The sequence below is a fragment of the Gouania willdenowi genome, chromosome 10 (assembly GCF_900634775.1).
Source record: "Gouania willdenowi chromosome 10, fGouWil2.1, whole genome shotgun sequence".
In the NCBI taxonomy this organism is placed as follows: domain Eukaryota; kingdom Metazoa; phylum Chordata; class Actinopteri; order Blenniiformes; family Gobiesocidae; genus Gouania; species Gouania willdenowi.
This window is the reverse complement of record NC_041053.1, coordinates 33,601,666-33,617,005: the sequence shown is the minus strand read 5'-3', so window position 1 is coordinate 33,617,005 and position 15,340 is coordinate 33,601,666. Positions and strand designations below refer to the sequence as shown.

The following is a 15,340-nucleotide window of genomic DNA, read 5'->3' as shown; positions in this document are numbered from 1 at the left end:
TTTAGAAGACCAAAATACCTCTAAAAATGTTGTATGTGCAAACAAATTAATAAAATAAATAAATAAATAAGAATATCACTGCAATTTTTTCACAAAAGTGAGACTTTTAAACCTTTTACATTGTTTCTTCCTGTGCTGGATGGCCTAAGGTGTGTGCAGTAAGCTGAGATAAAAGCGCCACAGTTAAGAAAATAAATGTCAAAGACTTTTAAATTATGTTTTGGTGGTTTATTTTGGCTAAATTCAACCTGGCCTCTTCTTTATTAAGACAGGGAGACACAGAGAGGGGCTGAGTGGACTCGGTGAGAGAATAACTGACAGGCAAATTGCAGGGGTAAATTATTGTTATTCCACAATAAAATTATATATTCTTGGTGGAATCACCCCTGACAGGGCTGACCATAGAAAGTCTTGGAACGCATGTTTGTGTGTAAGAGAGAAAGGGAGTGAGTGTGAAATATTATCCGTCTACAGAGGCCACTGAGGCTACGCTGGCACCGAGAAGAGTGCGGAAAACGAACCGGAAAGAGAGCATAGTGCAGCAAAAAGAGAAGACGTCTATTTTAGAGCCGAGTGGGTGTTAGTGAAAACACAGCAAACCCCCAATAATAAACCTTTTTCTGAACACTTATGACGACAATGCAGCGCACAAAATAAACCATTCTTGATTTTTGTGGCTGAAACTCGACCGCGATCGCTCTGTGTATTTAGGCGCAAACATTGCCGAGGCAAAGAAAAAAAAAACCTTTCATCCTCAATAAGGGTCATTTCTCACAGGGAAATCTGACCTCCACGCTGTCGGGAAGGATTAAAAACACACTGTCAAATGTGAAAAAAAAAAAAAAAAAAAATGTATTTCCAGGTTCTCATTCTTCCTGAAACAATAACTGTTTGATTTTACAAGAAGTACTGTAAAGTAATGAAGCGAATATGATACACTTTGAATTTTTGGCCAAAACGGTAACAGGCAGTCATTTATCATGCTGATGTTTAACACTGCAGTGAGCAACCATAAACTATGTTGTTGCAATAGCTTTTTGAAAGTCTCAGAGTTCTGTTTTAACATTTAATTCCAATGCCCATTGACAATGAGTATTCAATGATCATGTGTTATGTGTTCAAATAGATGTTTATCTGTGTAATTTAAGACCAAATTTAAAAAAATTGTCCTGACTATACAATTGAAAGGAATCATGGGAGAGAAACAATTTAAAACACATTTTTGGATCTTGAGAAACCATACTTGTAAAACACAAAGGGCCGTTATTGAACTGAGGAGAAGCGTTTGAGACACAATCTTTCCAATATCTATAATAGGGTCAACGACAATGTACCTGAATCAATTGATATCAGGGATCCTAGTGTGCTAATAAGGGGTGGGATACACAGAGCTCACAATATAATACAATAGACCAGGGGATCACTGGGATCCACATTTTGCCACGGTCATTAAATTGTGACCCACTTTCTTTTTTTTTTAATCCATAAATCTATTTATTTTCCTGTTCAGCATGCATTTCACAGCATGCCTGTCAAAAGAAAAGTTTATTTCAAAATAAAAGAGAAATGCAACATGAGAGACATTCAGTATTTATTTACTTTTGACCACCTGTCAGCGACCCACCCACTACCTGCGATAGACGATAATGGGCTCACGATAACGATGCAAAAGGTATAAATATTAGAAATGGGAAAAAACACAAAAAATTGTAAAAATAACCATGCTGTTATTTGATTTTAACTCTGGACATACTTACATACTCACACACTCTGGGTATGATATTTTAAACTCAATAGGAATATAAATATAAATAATTAAATAAACAATAACAGTGATAAGGCCAATTTGTATAAATTTGAGGTGCAAAAATTACTACTCTGTAGAAACAGTGACTGACATATCCTGCTATTTTAAAATTAAAACCTAATCCTGACATCATCAAGACATTCTTTAATAAAATAATCTGATACATGCATGAATTTGGCATAACAAGTTTTTTTTGTCTGTTACCGTATACAGTCAATAGACATGAACATGTTCTTTTTCAACAATAATAGCACGTCCACACATTCTGGCAGCATCTTCAATATAGCGATACTTTGTCCCATTATTATTATCCCACCTTTACTAATAAGCCACACAGTAAGTTATTTAAGGCTAATCAACTCCTCATTTTGTATCTTAAGAAATAATTTTATTTCAAATAAGTGGCTACACAATACTACAGTGTAGTTGTCTACATGATTAATGCATTACTTTATGGACAGACACCTGTTCATTATGTAGTAACAATGTGCATAGAATATATTTACACATTGGGTCTTTAAATAGATTATGTTTTATCTCGTTCAACAAAGTTTTTACAAGAAGTTTATTCTTTTTAGCTTCAGGAATCCGTCATAATACTTTGATTCTCTCTGTGATTAACTGTGATAGAAAATTAATCTTTACTACATGTCTTTTTGTCCTCCTATCTGCTTTCATTTCAATGCAAATGTGTTTTGGACACAAATAAATGTAGTTTTGGTATTTTAAGCACGGACTGGAATCACTTATGTGCACGTCATGATTGTTTTATTGACAGTCAGCCTTGTTTTTCATTGAACTTTTGATCTTTTTGAGGAATATGTTGGGTTTATTAGAGAGCTAATAGGCAGAGAGTGTGTGACATGCTTACAAGATAGAAACCCTTCTGGTCCTTTCTATGTGTATTCTTGATAGAATAATGAGCTACAACTCCGTGGGTGAGTTTGCAAAAATACTTGCTCACCGTACAGAAGGTCAGTTTGTAGATGGATACCTGACCTTATTAACTCAGTGAGGGGACAATGATGTTCTCAGCAACATGAGTATAAAAATATGTCTTTCCTAATTTTGGAGGAAATCCATTTCAGTTTAATGCAGGGGTGTCAAACCCATTTTGTTCAGGTGTCAAATACAGGCCAGTTTGATTCAAAGTGGGAAAGAAGCTATTTTAACTGTAATATGCACTAGCTTACACTTCCATGTGTTAATAATATGCAAAGTATGTAAGTATGTATGTAAATATATGAATAGGAAACCAGTGAGTCATGGCAAATATTGTAAAGTTTCATTGAAATTTCGTATTTGGAAGAGCTGAGAAAAAAAGTAGAAAATATAAACTGCTAATTGTTCGATGATTGTATTTCAATGTTTTATTTGTTTTATTTTAACTTTTCATTTCAAACTTGTGAAACTCGTAAGTTGAGTTGCTCAGTAGCACTGACAAAGAGTATGACAACTAGTGGTGGGAACCTCTGGGTACCTCACGATACGATACGCGATACACAGCTCACAATATGACGATACTGCGATTATTGATATATTGGTCAGAAATCAATCTACGATACTCTATGACAAGAAAAAAAAAGATTAAGTGAAAAAATTTAATTTTTCATTTATATCTCTGAAAGACAATAAATTGAAAAAGTGTCCTATGAGCAGTGACACTATTTTTTTTTAAAATCCCTACTTAGCGCGAGCATATCGATAATCAATTGTGCGAAAAAATATTGCGATATATCACCATATCGAGATATCGTCACACTCCGAATGACAATAAAAAAAAGTACTCACTACTTTCTAGAATGTTTAATCTACCGGGCTGGGAAATGCCTTGTTCAGGTTGTATAAAAGATTTATGAATGAATAAATGCCAGTTGATCTTTTAACTCATGTTCAGTCAAAGTGCTCTGTCTCTTTATATCATGTTTAATAAACTCCTGCCTTTCTCGAGTAATTTCATTTGCATTCATTTCAGACATTTGCAGAAGTAGAACATATTAAAAATGTACAAATTGCACATCACTAGGTGTTAGTTCCACTTTATTTTTCAATCCATTTCAAATTGTTGTGTGCATCAGGCTGCTGCACACTGTGCAACCTACTGACCTGAGAATGTAGATTCTCCTTTACAGGCGGAAAGAAAAGAAAATGTGACAAAAATGCACATCTTTATCCTTCGTCACGTCAATAAATAGTAAAAATGGTGTGTTTTCTAATGTTCTCTTTTCCTCTCTTGATCCACAGCACACTCAACAACAACAACATTACCCTCATCCCTCTGTCCAGCTTCAACCACATGCCCAAACTACGGACACTGTGAGTAAAACACACAATGACACACATGTGGCTATTAAAGCTATAATAATAAGAGGCACAATGCAAATAACCGTGCTGTCATTATACTAAAAAAAAAGGAAAAATGCATTGACAATATTGTGTGCTTGCACCACACATTACACACACACACACATTTAGTAATGGTGACCTCAATAATGCCCCAAAAATGTTCCTTAAGATCTAAAGCAGGGGTCACCAACCTTTCTGAAACTGTGAGCTACTTCGTAGGTACTGCATGGTCCCAAGGGCCACCAATTAGAAAAGCACTTCTGAAATACTATATTTTCACAGTTTCACTTTCAATAGAGAGTAAAATAACAAGGAAGGCTAGCAGTAACTTAAAAGGTAGGAAATGTTGACACTTTATTTCTCCGAATGTATGCAATTGTTTCATTTTCATAAAAATTTATAGAAAATTCACCTAAAAATTTATAGAAAATCCACCTAAAAATTTATAGAAAATCCACCTACAACTATACACCAGATCTGCAACACTTAAAAACATTTGTTACAATGTTTCAGTGAAAATCAACTTTTAAAGATCACTTTATCTGCAGTTTTTAACTTTACTAAGTAGTAACTACATCTCATATCATTTATATTTGTGAGTTTGAATCCTGGAAAGTAAATCAAATTTTAGATGGAGCTCATTGGTGACTAGCTCCTGAGGGCCCCTCACATGGTCCATGCGGGCTACCTGGTGCCCACGGGCACCATGTTGGTGACCCCTGATCTAAAGCATCTTTGATTCCTTAAGGGAACCTTCTTTGGTGAGGTCATTAGTAATTACACATGCTAATTTGTCCTCCCTGATGGGTTTATTGGGTCTTGTGATTTGTTTGTGAGTATTTTTTTGTGTTACACAACTACAGTTTTATAAAATAGTTTCTGCAGTTACCATGACAATGGCACAAAATCATCAAGGGAGTGTCTCTCCAACACTCACATGGGATTTTATGAAAAGCAGCAGAACTGGTTGTTGCATTCCTGTTGGCCACGCTTTGAGTGACCGCTGTCTATTCAATGTGCAGAGGATATGGGATTTCCCCTCCTGATTATTATTATTATTTTTATTTTTTAATGTGATTCATGTGTGGTGGTGACTTAGCTCTGCTTAACATTTAGAAACAAGAACCAGAAGAAAAAGCAGGGGAGGAAAAGTAACTTTTTCAAATTCAACTTTTGACTCATGTGCAGCCCATCAGAAATACAGGATCATTGTCTAGCAGCAGGTCTAGTGGGAGTACGACTAGAAATCAACTTTTGTAAATTGGATATTAGGAAGCGTCTTATCCACAGTTACTTGCAGATTGAGAACTCTAATCTCCAAAATCTTTAAAGCAGAAGTCAATGTCTGCTCCCAACTTTGCAGTTCCTGTTTGAATCTCTTGCTTGATTGTTCCGTATACTAAGCACCATTTCTGTCATTCTCTACAGCAGGGGTGTCAAACTTTAATTAATTTTAGTTCAGAAACAAATACAGAGCAGTTTGAGCTCTGCGCGCCACAGATTTTTTTGCGGGAAAACTAATTTTAATATAATCCTGCCCTAGTTTGCACTTCTACGTATATATGAAATCCAAAATATGTAAGAAATTGACCGTATCCAAGCAATAAGTGATAAATATCAGTCCCAACAGAATCTTCACTTTAAATTTCCTAGATTTTGTGACCAATTTTTTATTAATTAAAAGAAATATTATGTCTTAATTTGAGGAAAATTGAAGGATTTTATAAGAATTTTGAGTTTTTTCAAATGTTTATCCTAAAAAATGACTGCAATCATGCGATATAAGCACCGGGAAAACTCTGAGTGTTTTCTCTGTCATTTTTACTTTTTTCCGTGGACCGAATTGGATGCTCCAAAGGGCTGGATTTGGCCCCCGGGCCGTGAGTTTGACACATGTGCTCTACAGCATGCCTGTGGTTATACGCCACTTTAATATGTGCTCCTAAATCTGATACATATCTGATATTTTGCAACGTGACATCCAGGTCACATTTATCTGACCTGTACATCATTGAAATGCGATAAACGCCACAAGTCTGCGTCCCAGGATTGTTATGGTGCTGACTTTGGTTTTACAGAGACTTCATCAGAGGAGAAACCCCCACTGACCACCTGCTCTATCTTTTTTTAAACTATTTTGTCCCATTCTGCAAATAATGTCGTGGTCTGTATTTTTCTTTATTTCTTCCTCATTCTCATCCTCCCTCCTCTTGCGTTTCTCCTCATATTAAATTTCGAGTCTGGTGTTTTTCGTGGCTCTAGATCTTCCCATTAGATTCACTACTTTTATAGAAAAAAAAATGACTCATTCAATCAAATGTTTAGAGACGCCGCTGAGAGGATTACGTGTGTTTGCGTGTGTGCTTGTGTGCATTTTCCCCATGTGTTAAACAAATTAACTATTTTCCAGGGTTCTTCTGTGTTTTGTGCGTCTCTGTGGGTTTTCATCCACTTTTCAGCACTATCTGTGTATTCTATCAGCTGTAATGTAATAACTCTATAGTATCTCATTCAGAAACCGGAACTTTTAAACAGATTAAAGCTCCCAATGCTACTACAGTATGCGTAGGCCACATGTGCCTGTGCCTGTGTGTGTGTGTATGTGTGTCTAAGCTTTACAATACCAAAGCCGTCCACATTATCTCAGCTTCTGTACTACTACAATACGTGCTGAGAGCGTGCACGCTCCTTTCACACCTCCCGCTTGTTCACATTCACGTCTGTGTTTTAATCCTACTTGTCAGTAATTAAGACTGCTCCGGGGGTGGGCTGGGACGGGGCTATGTCCAGGCAGGGGTTTGACTATAAACTGGATTTATAATAGGGGTGCGATATTAAAACCTTGTGCCCCTGCTGTTAGCATCAATGAGACCATCTCTAGCCCATAACAGGATTTGTCCTTGCTTTATTACAAGCGAGGCCTGTTTTTGAAAGGCTGATACTCTGGCTGCTATTTAATGGGCTGACGAGACATTCTCCTCCTCCTCCTCCTCCTCCTCCTCCGCCTCTTCATATCTCTCCCTCTCAAAGTGTCGAGTCTCAGCACCACAAAACACCATGGTTTTATTATTTTTATTAACCATCATCATTTAATTAGTGCCACCGTTCCACACAGATTTAAACACATTTACAAAAACTAGGACACAGCTGCAGCAGCGACGATCATCTTCATCATTTCATTTAAGTTAATGTATTGTCTATTATGGGTGTCCTATGAGGCCAAAAATTTAGTTTCCAATGCCCTGTAGGACACAGGTATCCACAGGGTGTAAATTGCAGTTAACTGTGCTCAGGTCAGCAGAAACACCCATTATGTCAAATATTTTAAGTATTTGTTTCTTACAAATTACATGTATGGGAATACTTTCAATTTGTCACCACCTACAACGGAATGGGTGCACAAGGGTGTTTAACCCACCTATTATCCTTGGGGTCAATTTGACCCCATTCAATGTTTATCATTCAAAAGGAAAATTAAAGTTTTCAACAAATAAACAAAGTGTCTGACACAAAAACATGGTCTACAATTTTCTGAAATAGTTTTCTGGAGGCAAATATCTCCGGGGTCAGATTGACCCCAACAGTAAAATATGATAGCAGTGTCATTATTTGTAGTTCAGGGGCCACATAAGACCCAGTTAGGTTTTAAACTGCAGAGCCAGAGCAGAACAGCCATGGTGTTTTTAGCAGAAAAAAAAGTCAAATTTCAACATTATTTTTTCCAAGTTTTTTCAGTTCCAGATATTGCTGTGGAGGCTCTGAGTTTACATTCCAATGCACAAAGGGTTTATTGTCAAAGTTGCAGAAGCTGAACTAGACAAACAGGCCTGGAGCTCAGTAGCTTCACCAGATGAGAACAAGGTTTCACTACAAATCTGCTGGTCTCCTGTAGTGTTCTAGTACTCCAGTCTTAGTCTCAAGACCACATTGTCTCGTCCTCAGACTGATTGGACTGATTATCTATCAACACCAGTGGAGACCAGCACTGATCTGGAATTCTTCAACTTCATTAAAGTGACAATGGCCACAATTTCATTATGTCTTTTAATTCTTAAATAATTATTCAGAATTAAATAATTCAAAATGAAAGTGTTCTGCTACGTATTTAAATGGAAACAGTAATCCCAGATTAGGGTTCACATGGAAACAGGTTTATTCACCATTATTCAATTCTGCTTTATGTCTCGGGGTTGGGAACGCTTCTGATTGGACGGGGGCGAACGTGACATATTCTCGTATTTTGAACGCTGGCTTTGGGCGGCCATCTTGTATTTTGTCGTCACCAGCGCGTCATCTCGACAGCATGCACAGAACGACCGGAATTAATTTCAAGTTTAAATAAAATTTTACAAGATCAAGGAATGATTCCATTCGGAATAAAAATGTGACTAAACCAGCCACTTAATTGGGATTTAAGTTTAATTCAGAATGGCCAGCTTAATTCAGAATGAAGTGTTTACAAGGTCAGTTTAAAGAGTATTTAATTCTTATTCTGAATTAAAGGGGAATTAAAGCTCTGATGTAAATGTGGCCATTTAGCATTAGTTCACTGATTGTTCTTCCTCTATTATTATTCTATTATTCCAGTGCCTTGTGTGTCAGACACCTGCAAAAACCCAGACATCAGTCCATATTAATTCTAGTCAGAAATACCTCATTCTCCTGACAAACAAACACCTTATTTTAAGATATTTAAAATAATTCAATGGCTTTAAATACATTGAAATATTTATTTTTGCAAGAATTTAGTTCAACAAATTAGTCAAGATTTGAGATTTCTGTATGTTGTGCTTTAAAAGAGTTTCATATACCTTGTTTTTGTCTTTCAAATGTATTTTAAAGAAAACTAAAACTAACAAAAGAATGCCCTTTGCTGTTTAACCTTGTCATAGTGTAAGCCATTGTTGACTCATCCTATTTCTTCATCTTTTGTCAGTCGTCTGCACTCCAACAACCTGCACTGTGACTGTCACCTGTCCTGGCTCTCTGATTGGCTCAGAGCAAGGCGGGGATTGGCTCCTTTCACCCAGTGTATGGCCCCCGCCCCCATGAGAGGTCTCAATGTTCCAGATGTGCAGAAAAAGGATTTTATCTGCAACGGTAAGACCGACGGCATCAGCACATTTAAACGTATCATCACAGACAAATGTTCACATTATCCACTATCTTTTTTCTTCCCCACCATGTTTTTGTTATCACTTCCTTCTGTGCCGTGTTTACGGCCTGTTATTTGATTTTAGCTTTGTTTTAGATCCCCTAAATTGCTAGAAACTGTTTTTCTTTAGTGCTGGATAAAATTGACTCATTATTATTATTGTAGTTCGATGCGAGATATGCTGCTTTGTAAGTTTATCTTGTTTAACACAGTGCTTCTAAATCAGTGGTTCCCAACCTTTTTCTTGTCATGACCTCATTTTGATATCACAAATTTTTGGTGACCCAGAGACTTTCCTTCTCTAAAATGAGTGTTTTTGATCATGTTTGTGATCATTGTCACTTTATACTATGTTACAAATACAAAGTGACAACATACGCCAGCTCAGATATTTTCATACTGCTTTTTATTTGAAATACATTTATTTAAAACAGTTGTTATAGAATGTGTACGTGGTGTTTTAATTTAAAAAGAATAATAATTGTTGGCCGTGGCTATTGTTACGTTTCCGTCTCTACCAGTCTATGCATACTCAGAGCCCCTCGTTGGCCAGTTTAGGGGACGTGACTTAAAGCTCCATCAGTTTTATTTTAGCTCATATTTATTTTTAGCTCCCTTGCTAACCCTTTTATTTTAGCCCTAACCCTAACCCAGGAAATACCCTAACATGTATTTATTTATTTTTTTGTATATGTATATGTAAGGTGGACTTTTCCGTGTGAAATATGTTTAAATGAAAAAATATTTATGTCAAAAGTTGGATTCGAACCCACCCCAGTGGAAGGAAGAATCCTTGAGTCAGTCACGTTAGACCACTCATATGATATTATTGTCACTATTGTTTTGTATATTATTGTAGATTTGTAGTATTTTGGTATATAATCTATTTTTGTTACTGGTGTTTTTCTGTTTTTATTTGTTCTCCTATTTTTATTCTTTTATACTATTATTCATATACTGTATTTAAGGGCTTAACTGGGGACTTGGGGACGTTATTTCATTATGTCCATGTTCATGCACATAATGACAAAAAAAATCATTGATATAGTTTTTCTATCTGTACTAAATAATTAATAATAACTAAATATATAAATAAAAATAACATTTTAATCTGATTTTTTTTAAAATGTATTATTACTAGACATTTCAGGCGAACCAAGAAGTGGTCACGACCCCAAGGTTTAAAAACCATGTTCTAAATGCTCATGTGCAATGAGGGTTAAGGTTAAGATAACAGAGTGAAGTAGAAGTAGAAGGTGTACAACGCTGAATATAGCAGTAAAGACTCCACTATGCAGTGGTAAACAGCAGCGTTGCTATTAAGCCCAGACAGCTGAGTATTGAGTTTATAATGCTGTGAAAATAGCAGCACATTGAGCATATAATCAGCTAAGAGGCAGAAAACAGAGCATTGGTGTTATCAGCTCTGTTTATAGTATAGCCTGATTCAGCGCTCTTAGCTAATAGACTGTCAGGCAGCTCCTTTTTTATTAGCCTCAACCTCCATCTTTTCTGCCCACGTTCTCTTTAGCACAGCACTTCTATCTTCTATCACGCCATGTGTCAATAACTTAAACTTTTCTCTCTGTTCCTTTTTATTCCCACATACGACACACAACCCCATCAAAAGTAGATCTCACTATGTTCTACTTTTTCATGGTTTAAAATATACATTAGACATGTATATGTTGTTTAGTTGTGTAGCATTGCACTCTCGACTTAAAATAGTCAACTTTTCCTTACCCCTGCCATTGTCCTACCCTAACTCCCTCTTCCCTGTTCCCTCCCCCTCCCCCCTACTGAGGTGTAACACTGCCCTCTCTTTTTATATTCTCCCTTCAATAAAGTTTTTTCACCCTCCCTTAAGGAGGGCTGCTGATGGTCACAATTATGCAATAAATGTAATGTATTTATTTAATTGCAATCATAAAACATACATTGCTGTTGCGGAAAGATTGCATTACATGTAGTGTTGACCTTTGACAGCGTGTGCAGACAAGGTAAAGAATGAATTAATAAACATTACAAATTATATACATAAAAGATTCATATATACAAATAGAAAAATTGATTCATTGTTGTAGTTTTTAACTTCTTCCTTCACCCTTTTCACAACAAAAGCCGTGGATATACACTTAAAAAGAAATCAGCTGTTTTTTGCTATAAGATTTGTTTTGGGGAAATGTGCACAACCACAAAATAATTCCAACTTCCTCTATTAAACAGGAATTTGTGCCAATGACTATATACAGTATAGTAGCACCTCCAAGAATGAAGTAAATACTCAGACATTTTCTTTTGTTTTGCTGCAGTTCCCACTTTTATGTGAAGATAATATTGTAATTTTTGTTGTCCACAGGGCGGGCTACAGTGTTCTTAATTAAATACAGGTTTCCCTAGGCTTTGAAAACAAAACAGAGACATCATCGATCTTTAACGATTCCACTGAAGCAAGTGCAATCTAACAGTATTTAAGAAAACCTTTAAAAATACAAGATTATTTGATTCTAGCAGAAATAATTAGATCAACACTTAGCATGATGCTGCAGCAGAAAGAAACTCACAATAAATCAAACCAAAAACACAATATTTTTTGTGCTCATTGTTGTTTTTCGCAGGTCCAGTGCAGACTGAGTCGAGAACATGCGTTCCTCAGCTCGCTGTGTGTCCACCCAGCTGCAGCTGCAACAACAACATCGTGGACTGTCGTCGTAAAGGCCTGACTGAAATACCTGCAAACCTTCCCGAAGGCATCGTGGAAATGTGAGTCTGCCTTAGTTATACTATATATCCTGATACTAAACAATGCAATAAAAAAAGAGATATATCACAATATCAATAATTACAAATTACCCGGTCCAAAATGGTAAGAAATAGAATTTATTTCTTTTTTTTTTTTTTTTTACTTACAAGAACAAGTAAATGGTAACTAACTGAAATTTGAGTACAAATATAAAAAACAAGTGGTATGTTTGTCAAACTGTGAAATTACATTTTTTTGCTTTTACAACAAGTTCTGATTCTGTTAAGTTCATAAATTATTTTGAAAAAAGTAACCACAGACATTTATCAAATTGCCCAGTATGTTGTTTTTTTTTTTTTTTTAAATCAAAGTTTAATCAACTTCCAGCTAAAATACATTGCGGAGTGAGGTAGTTTAACAACGTCTGATGTGGTTCACTGACACCTAGTGACCGGGTGTTTACATGCTATGCATATGTTAGCAGAAATTTTTTTTGTTTTTTTACATTAAAGGTGCAGTCGGCAACTCTCAGATCCCTCTCTACCCCTCCCTCCCCACTGTTCTCTTGCCCTGCCTCCAAACTTTCCAAAGTCCCTCCCTCAGAGGAGCTAACAAGCTAACGTCAGTCCGACAGCAACATCACAGTAATATAACATGCTCTGTAAAAGGCATATTACTGCAGCGCTTCTCTCGCTCTATGTGCAGACACCTCAGCAGCAGCAGCAACAACACAGTGCCACTTACAGCAGCCAAACGGAGGCTGCTGCGTGCACACAAACAACACATACGCCACAGAGTTCTAGTGTAACAATTACAAATCAAACATAATGTAAATTATCTTTCAAGCAGAAAAGTTGCTAATTCTATCTTCTACTCCTCCAGACCCGACACTGTAAAAAAAGATGGCGCTCTAGCTCCGGGAAAGGGAGCAACAGCTGTCAGACAGTCCATCAAACACAATCCTGGCTCTGATTGGTTCTTTCCTGCTCAGTCGCGGTGCATTCTGACAGTCTGTCAAAGGCTGCAGGAGCAGCAGAGAGCCTCAATGAGCCTGTTTTTTTCACACAAACTACTAGTTTGGTGTAAAGCTGTCCTTACATAGTGACAGCTTTAGCAAATAAGATAAAAAAGTCACTTTTATAAGAGTTGCAGACTGCACCTTCAAAAAACATGATTAAAAAATCGATTTGGACATTTTTTTGGATCAATACGATTATCGTGTGGTGAAATGTCGCAATATGTTCCCAAAGCGATTTTTTCTTACACGCTTATCAGCAACTGTTTTAGTTCACGAGACACTGTCGAGTATTCTGCAAATGCAAAGGACTGTTTCATGTATTTCGGTTTGCTTTTGTTTGCACTCATCGTCAAAATATTTTGCACAGTGTCAAATTGATGACAAACTCATGTTTATCACAATGCAGGCAGATGTTGACAGGTGCATCAATTACAGTTAGTCAAAGCCAAATGTCAGGTTGTTAGTCAGTGGATGTGCACGGATGCAGAATGAATGAGTTACGGCTGAATTTCATGCTACTCTGCAGCCTGATATTATTATTATTATTATTATTTTTCTTACATTTTGGTTTTCTTAGCGACACACAATCTGCTTCTCTCTCTTTGCTCTTCCTCCTTTACACACAGACTTTAACACACACACACACACCTCAGAGGGACGTGTTTGATATCCGTATTGATCGCTGTACACTGTTTGTTTGCACAGAGGACAGCTGGTTGATTGCTCTGTGAGTAAAGAAGCAATTCTCCCCCTGCAACCCTACACTGATACAGCTATACTGCCACAGGATTAAATGAAATATTCACACACCACACCGCACACAATGCAAATACAGTATGTACAGATGCCCTTGTTATTTGCATCAACCCTCCTATTATCCTTGGAGTTAATTTGACCCCCATTCAATGTCTATCATTAGAAAAAATTGTCGTTGACTTTTTTCTTTTGCTTCATATTTCATGCCTTTTTTTCTAATATGCTGGTTACAAATGATTAATTATTAAATTAAAATTAAATTATTATTATTAAATTATGGTTATATTTTTTCAATTTTTTTGAACACAAGTTTGAACCAAAACTTTAATTTCACAATGAGAAAATATCCAAATACTGACATAATATGAATTCTTCATCTCCAATTTTTCTATACCCACTGATCCTGTTAAAGTGTTTTAAGGGTTGGGTTTTTTTCACTTTTTCCAAAGAGAAAACATGACTGAACTTTGCTTTAATTTAAGCCAAGTCATCAAAAGTAGTTTACATGAAGAAAAATATTAACATACATTATTAACCCTCCTATTATCCTTGGGGTCAATTTGACCCCATTGAATGTTTATCATTCAAAAAATAGTTGTTTTTCTTTTGTTTCATATTTCCAGACTTTTCTTGATTAAGCATAAAATGATAATGACATACTGTATGGCACACATTGGTGTTCCTCTGGGGTCAATTTCACCCCAAGCTGTTTTAGCTGTGTAAAACTCATCTCTCTGTGTGGTCCCCATGTGTGACCTTACATTCCTGAAGGTGGCGCTGTAGGAAAGGTCACATCATCACCACGACCAATAGGATTCATACTATTGTGGTCATTAATGTTGTCAGCAAATTTGAGACGATTTGGATAAAAACTGTTCAAAATGAATTAATTATAATTCAAAAGTTTGGCCTGATGAGAACTAGAGAACAGGTCAAAGTTTATTTATCAAGAGATTATTTTTGTATGCAACAAATAAACACAGTGCCTGACACAAAAACTTGGTCAATCATTTTCTGGAGGCAAATAACCATGGGTACAGATTGACCCCATGGGTAGAATGTGTTTGTAATATTTGAGGATAATAAGGATAATAGGAGGCCGACAGGTAACCAAACAGGGTATAAAATGGAGGAGTACACACACTACCTTTGCACAGAAGCATAATTAACATTTGGTGCATGAAAATAAATGATGATAGAGGTAAAGCTATGATGTATTGTTAGTCTTACCATGAATACACAGTCATTGCTCTTGCAACATCGTCTAAATATGAGCACGGGTTTGTGTAAACGCTTGTAGACATTATGCAAATGCAACTTTGCAAATACGTTAATTTGATACTTCATGTCAAACGTGAAGCAAATTGAGCAAATTGATGTTTCACTTTTGTTTCAAAGTGGCGGCCTCGATCAATTTGCGTGTATATGTTTACAGACTGTGAGCAGCTGCCAGTTTATTTTCCTCCTCACGTCACCTGATAGATTTTTGATATGGCTTCACACCCTGCTTAACCT

At 36.4% G+C, this 15,340-nt stretch overlaps 1 protein-coding gene across 3 annotated transcripts in view; it reads left to right on the top strand.

Annotated features, from left to right (window-relative positions):
* slit3 (slit homolog 3 (Drosophila)) overlaps positions 1–15,340 on the top strand; it is a 306,653-nt gene that overhangs the window by 212,959 nt on the left and 78,354 nt on the right. For all 3 annotated transcript variants that reach the window (XM_028459161.1, XM_028459159.1, XM_028459160.1), the window contains 3 exons: positions 4,052–4,123; positions 9,090–9,253; positions 11,927–12,071. In XM_028459161.1, the coding sequence (XP_028314962.1) occupies positions 4,104–4,123; positions 9,090–9,253; positions 11,927–12,071 (329 nt within the window). In that variant the 5' untranslated portion in view covers positions 4,052–4,103. The remainder of the gene's footprint in view (positions 1–4,051; positions 4,124–9,089; positions 9,254–11,926; positions 12,072–15,340) is intronic.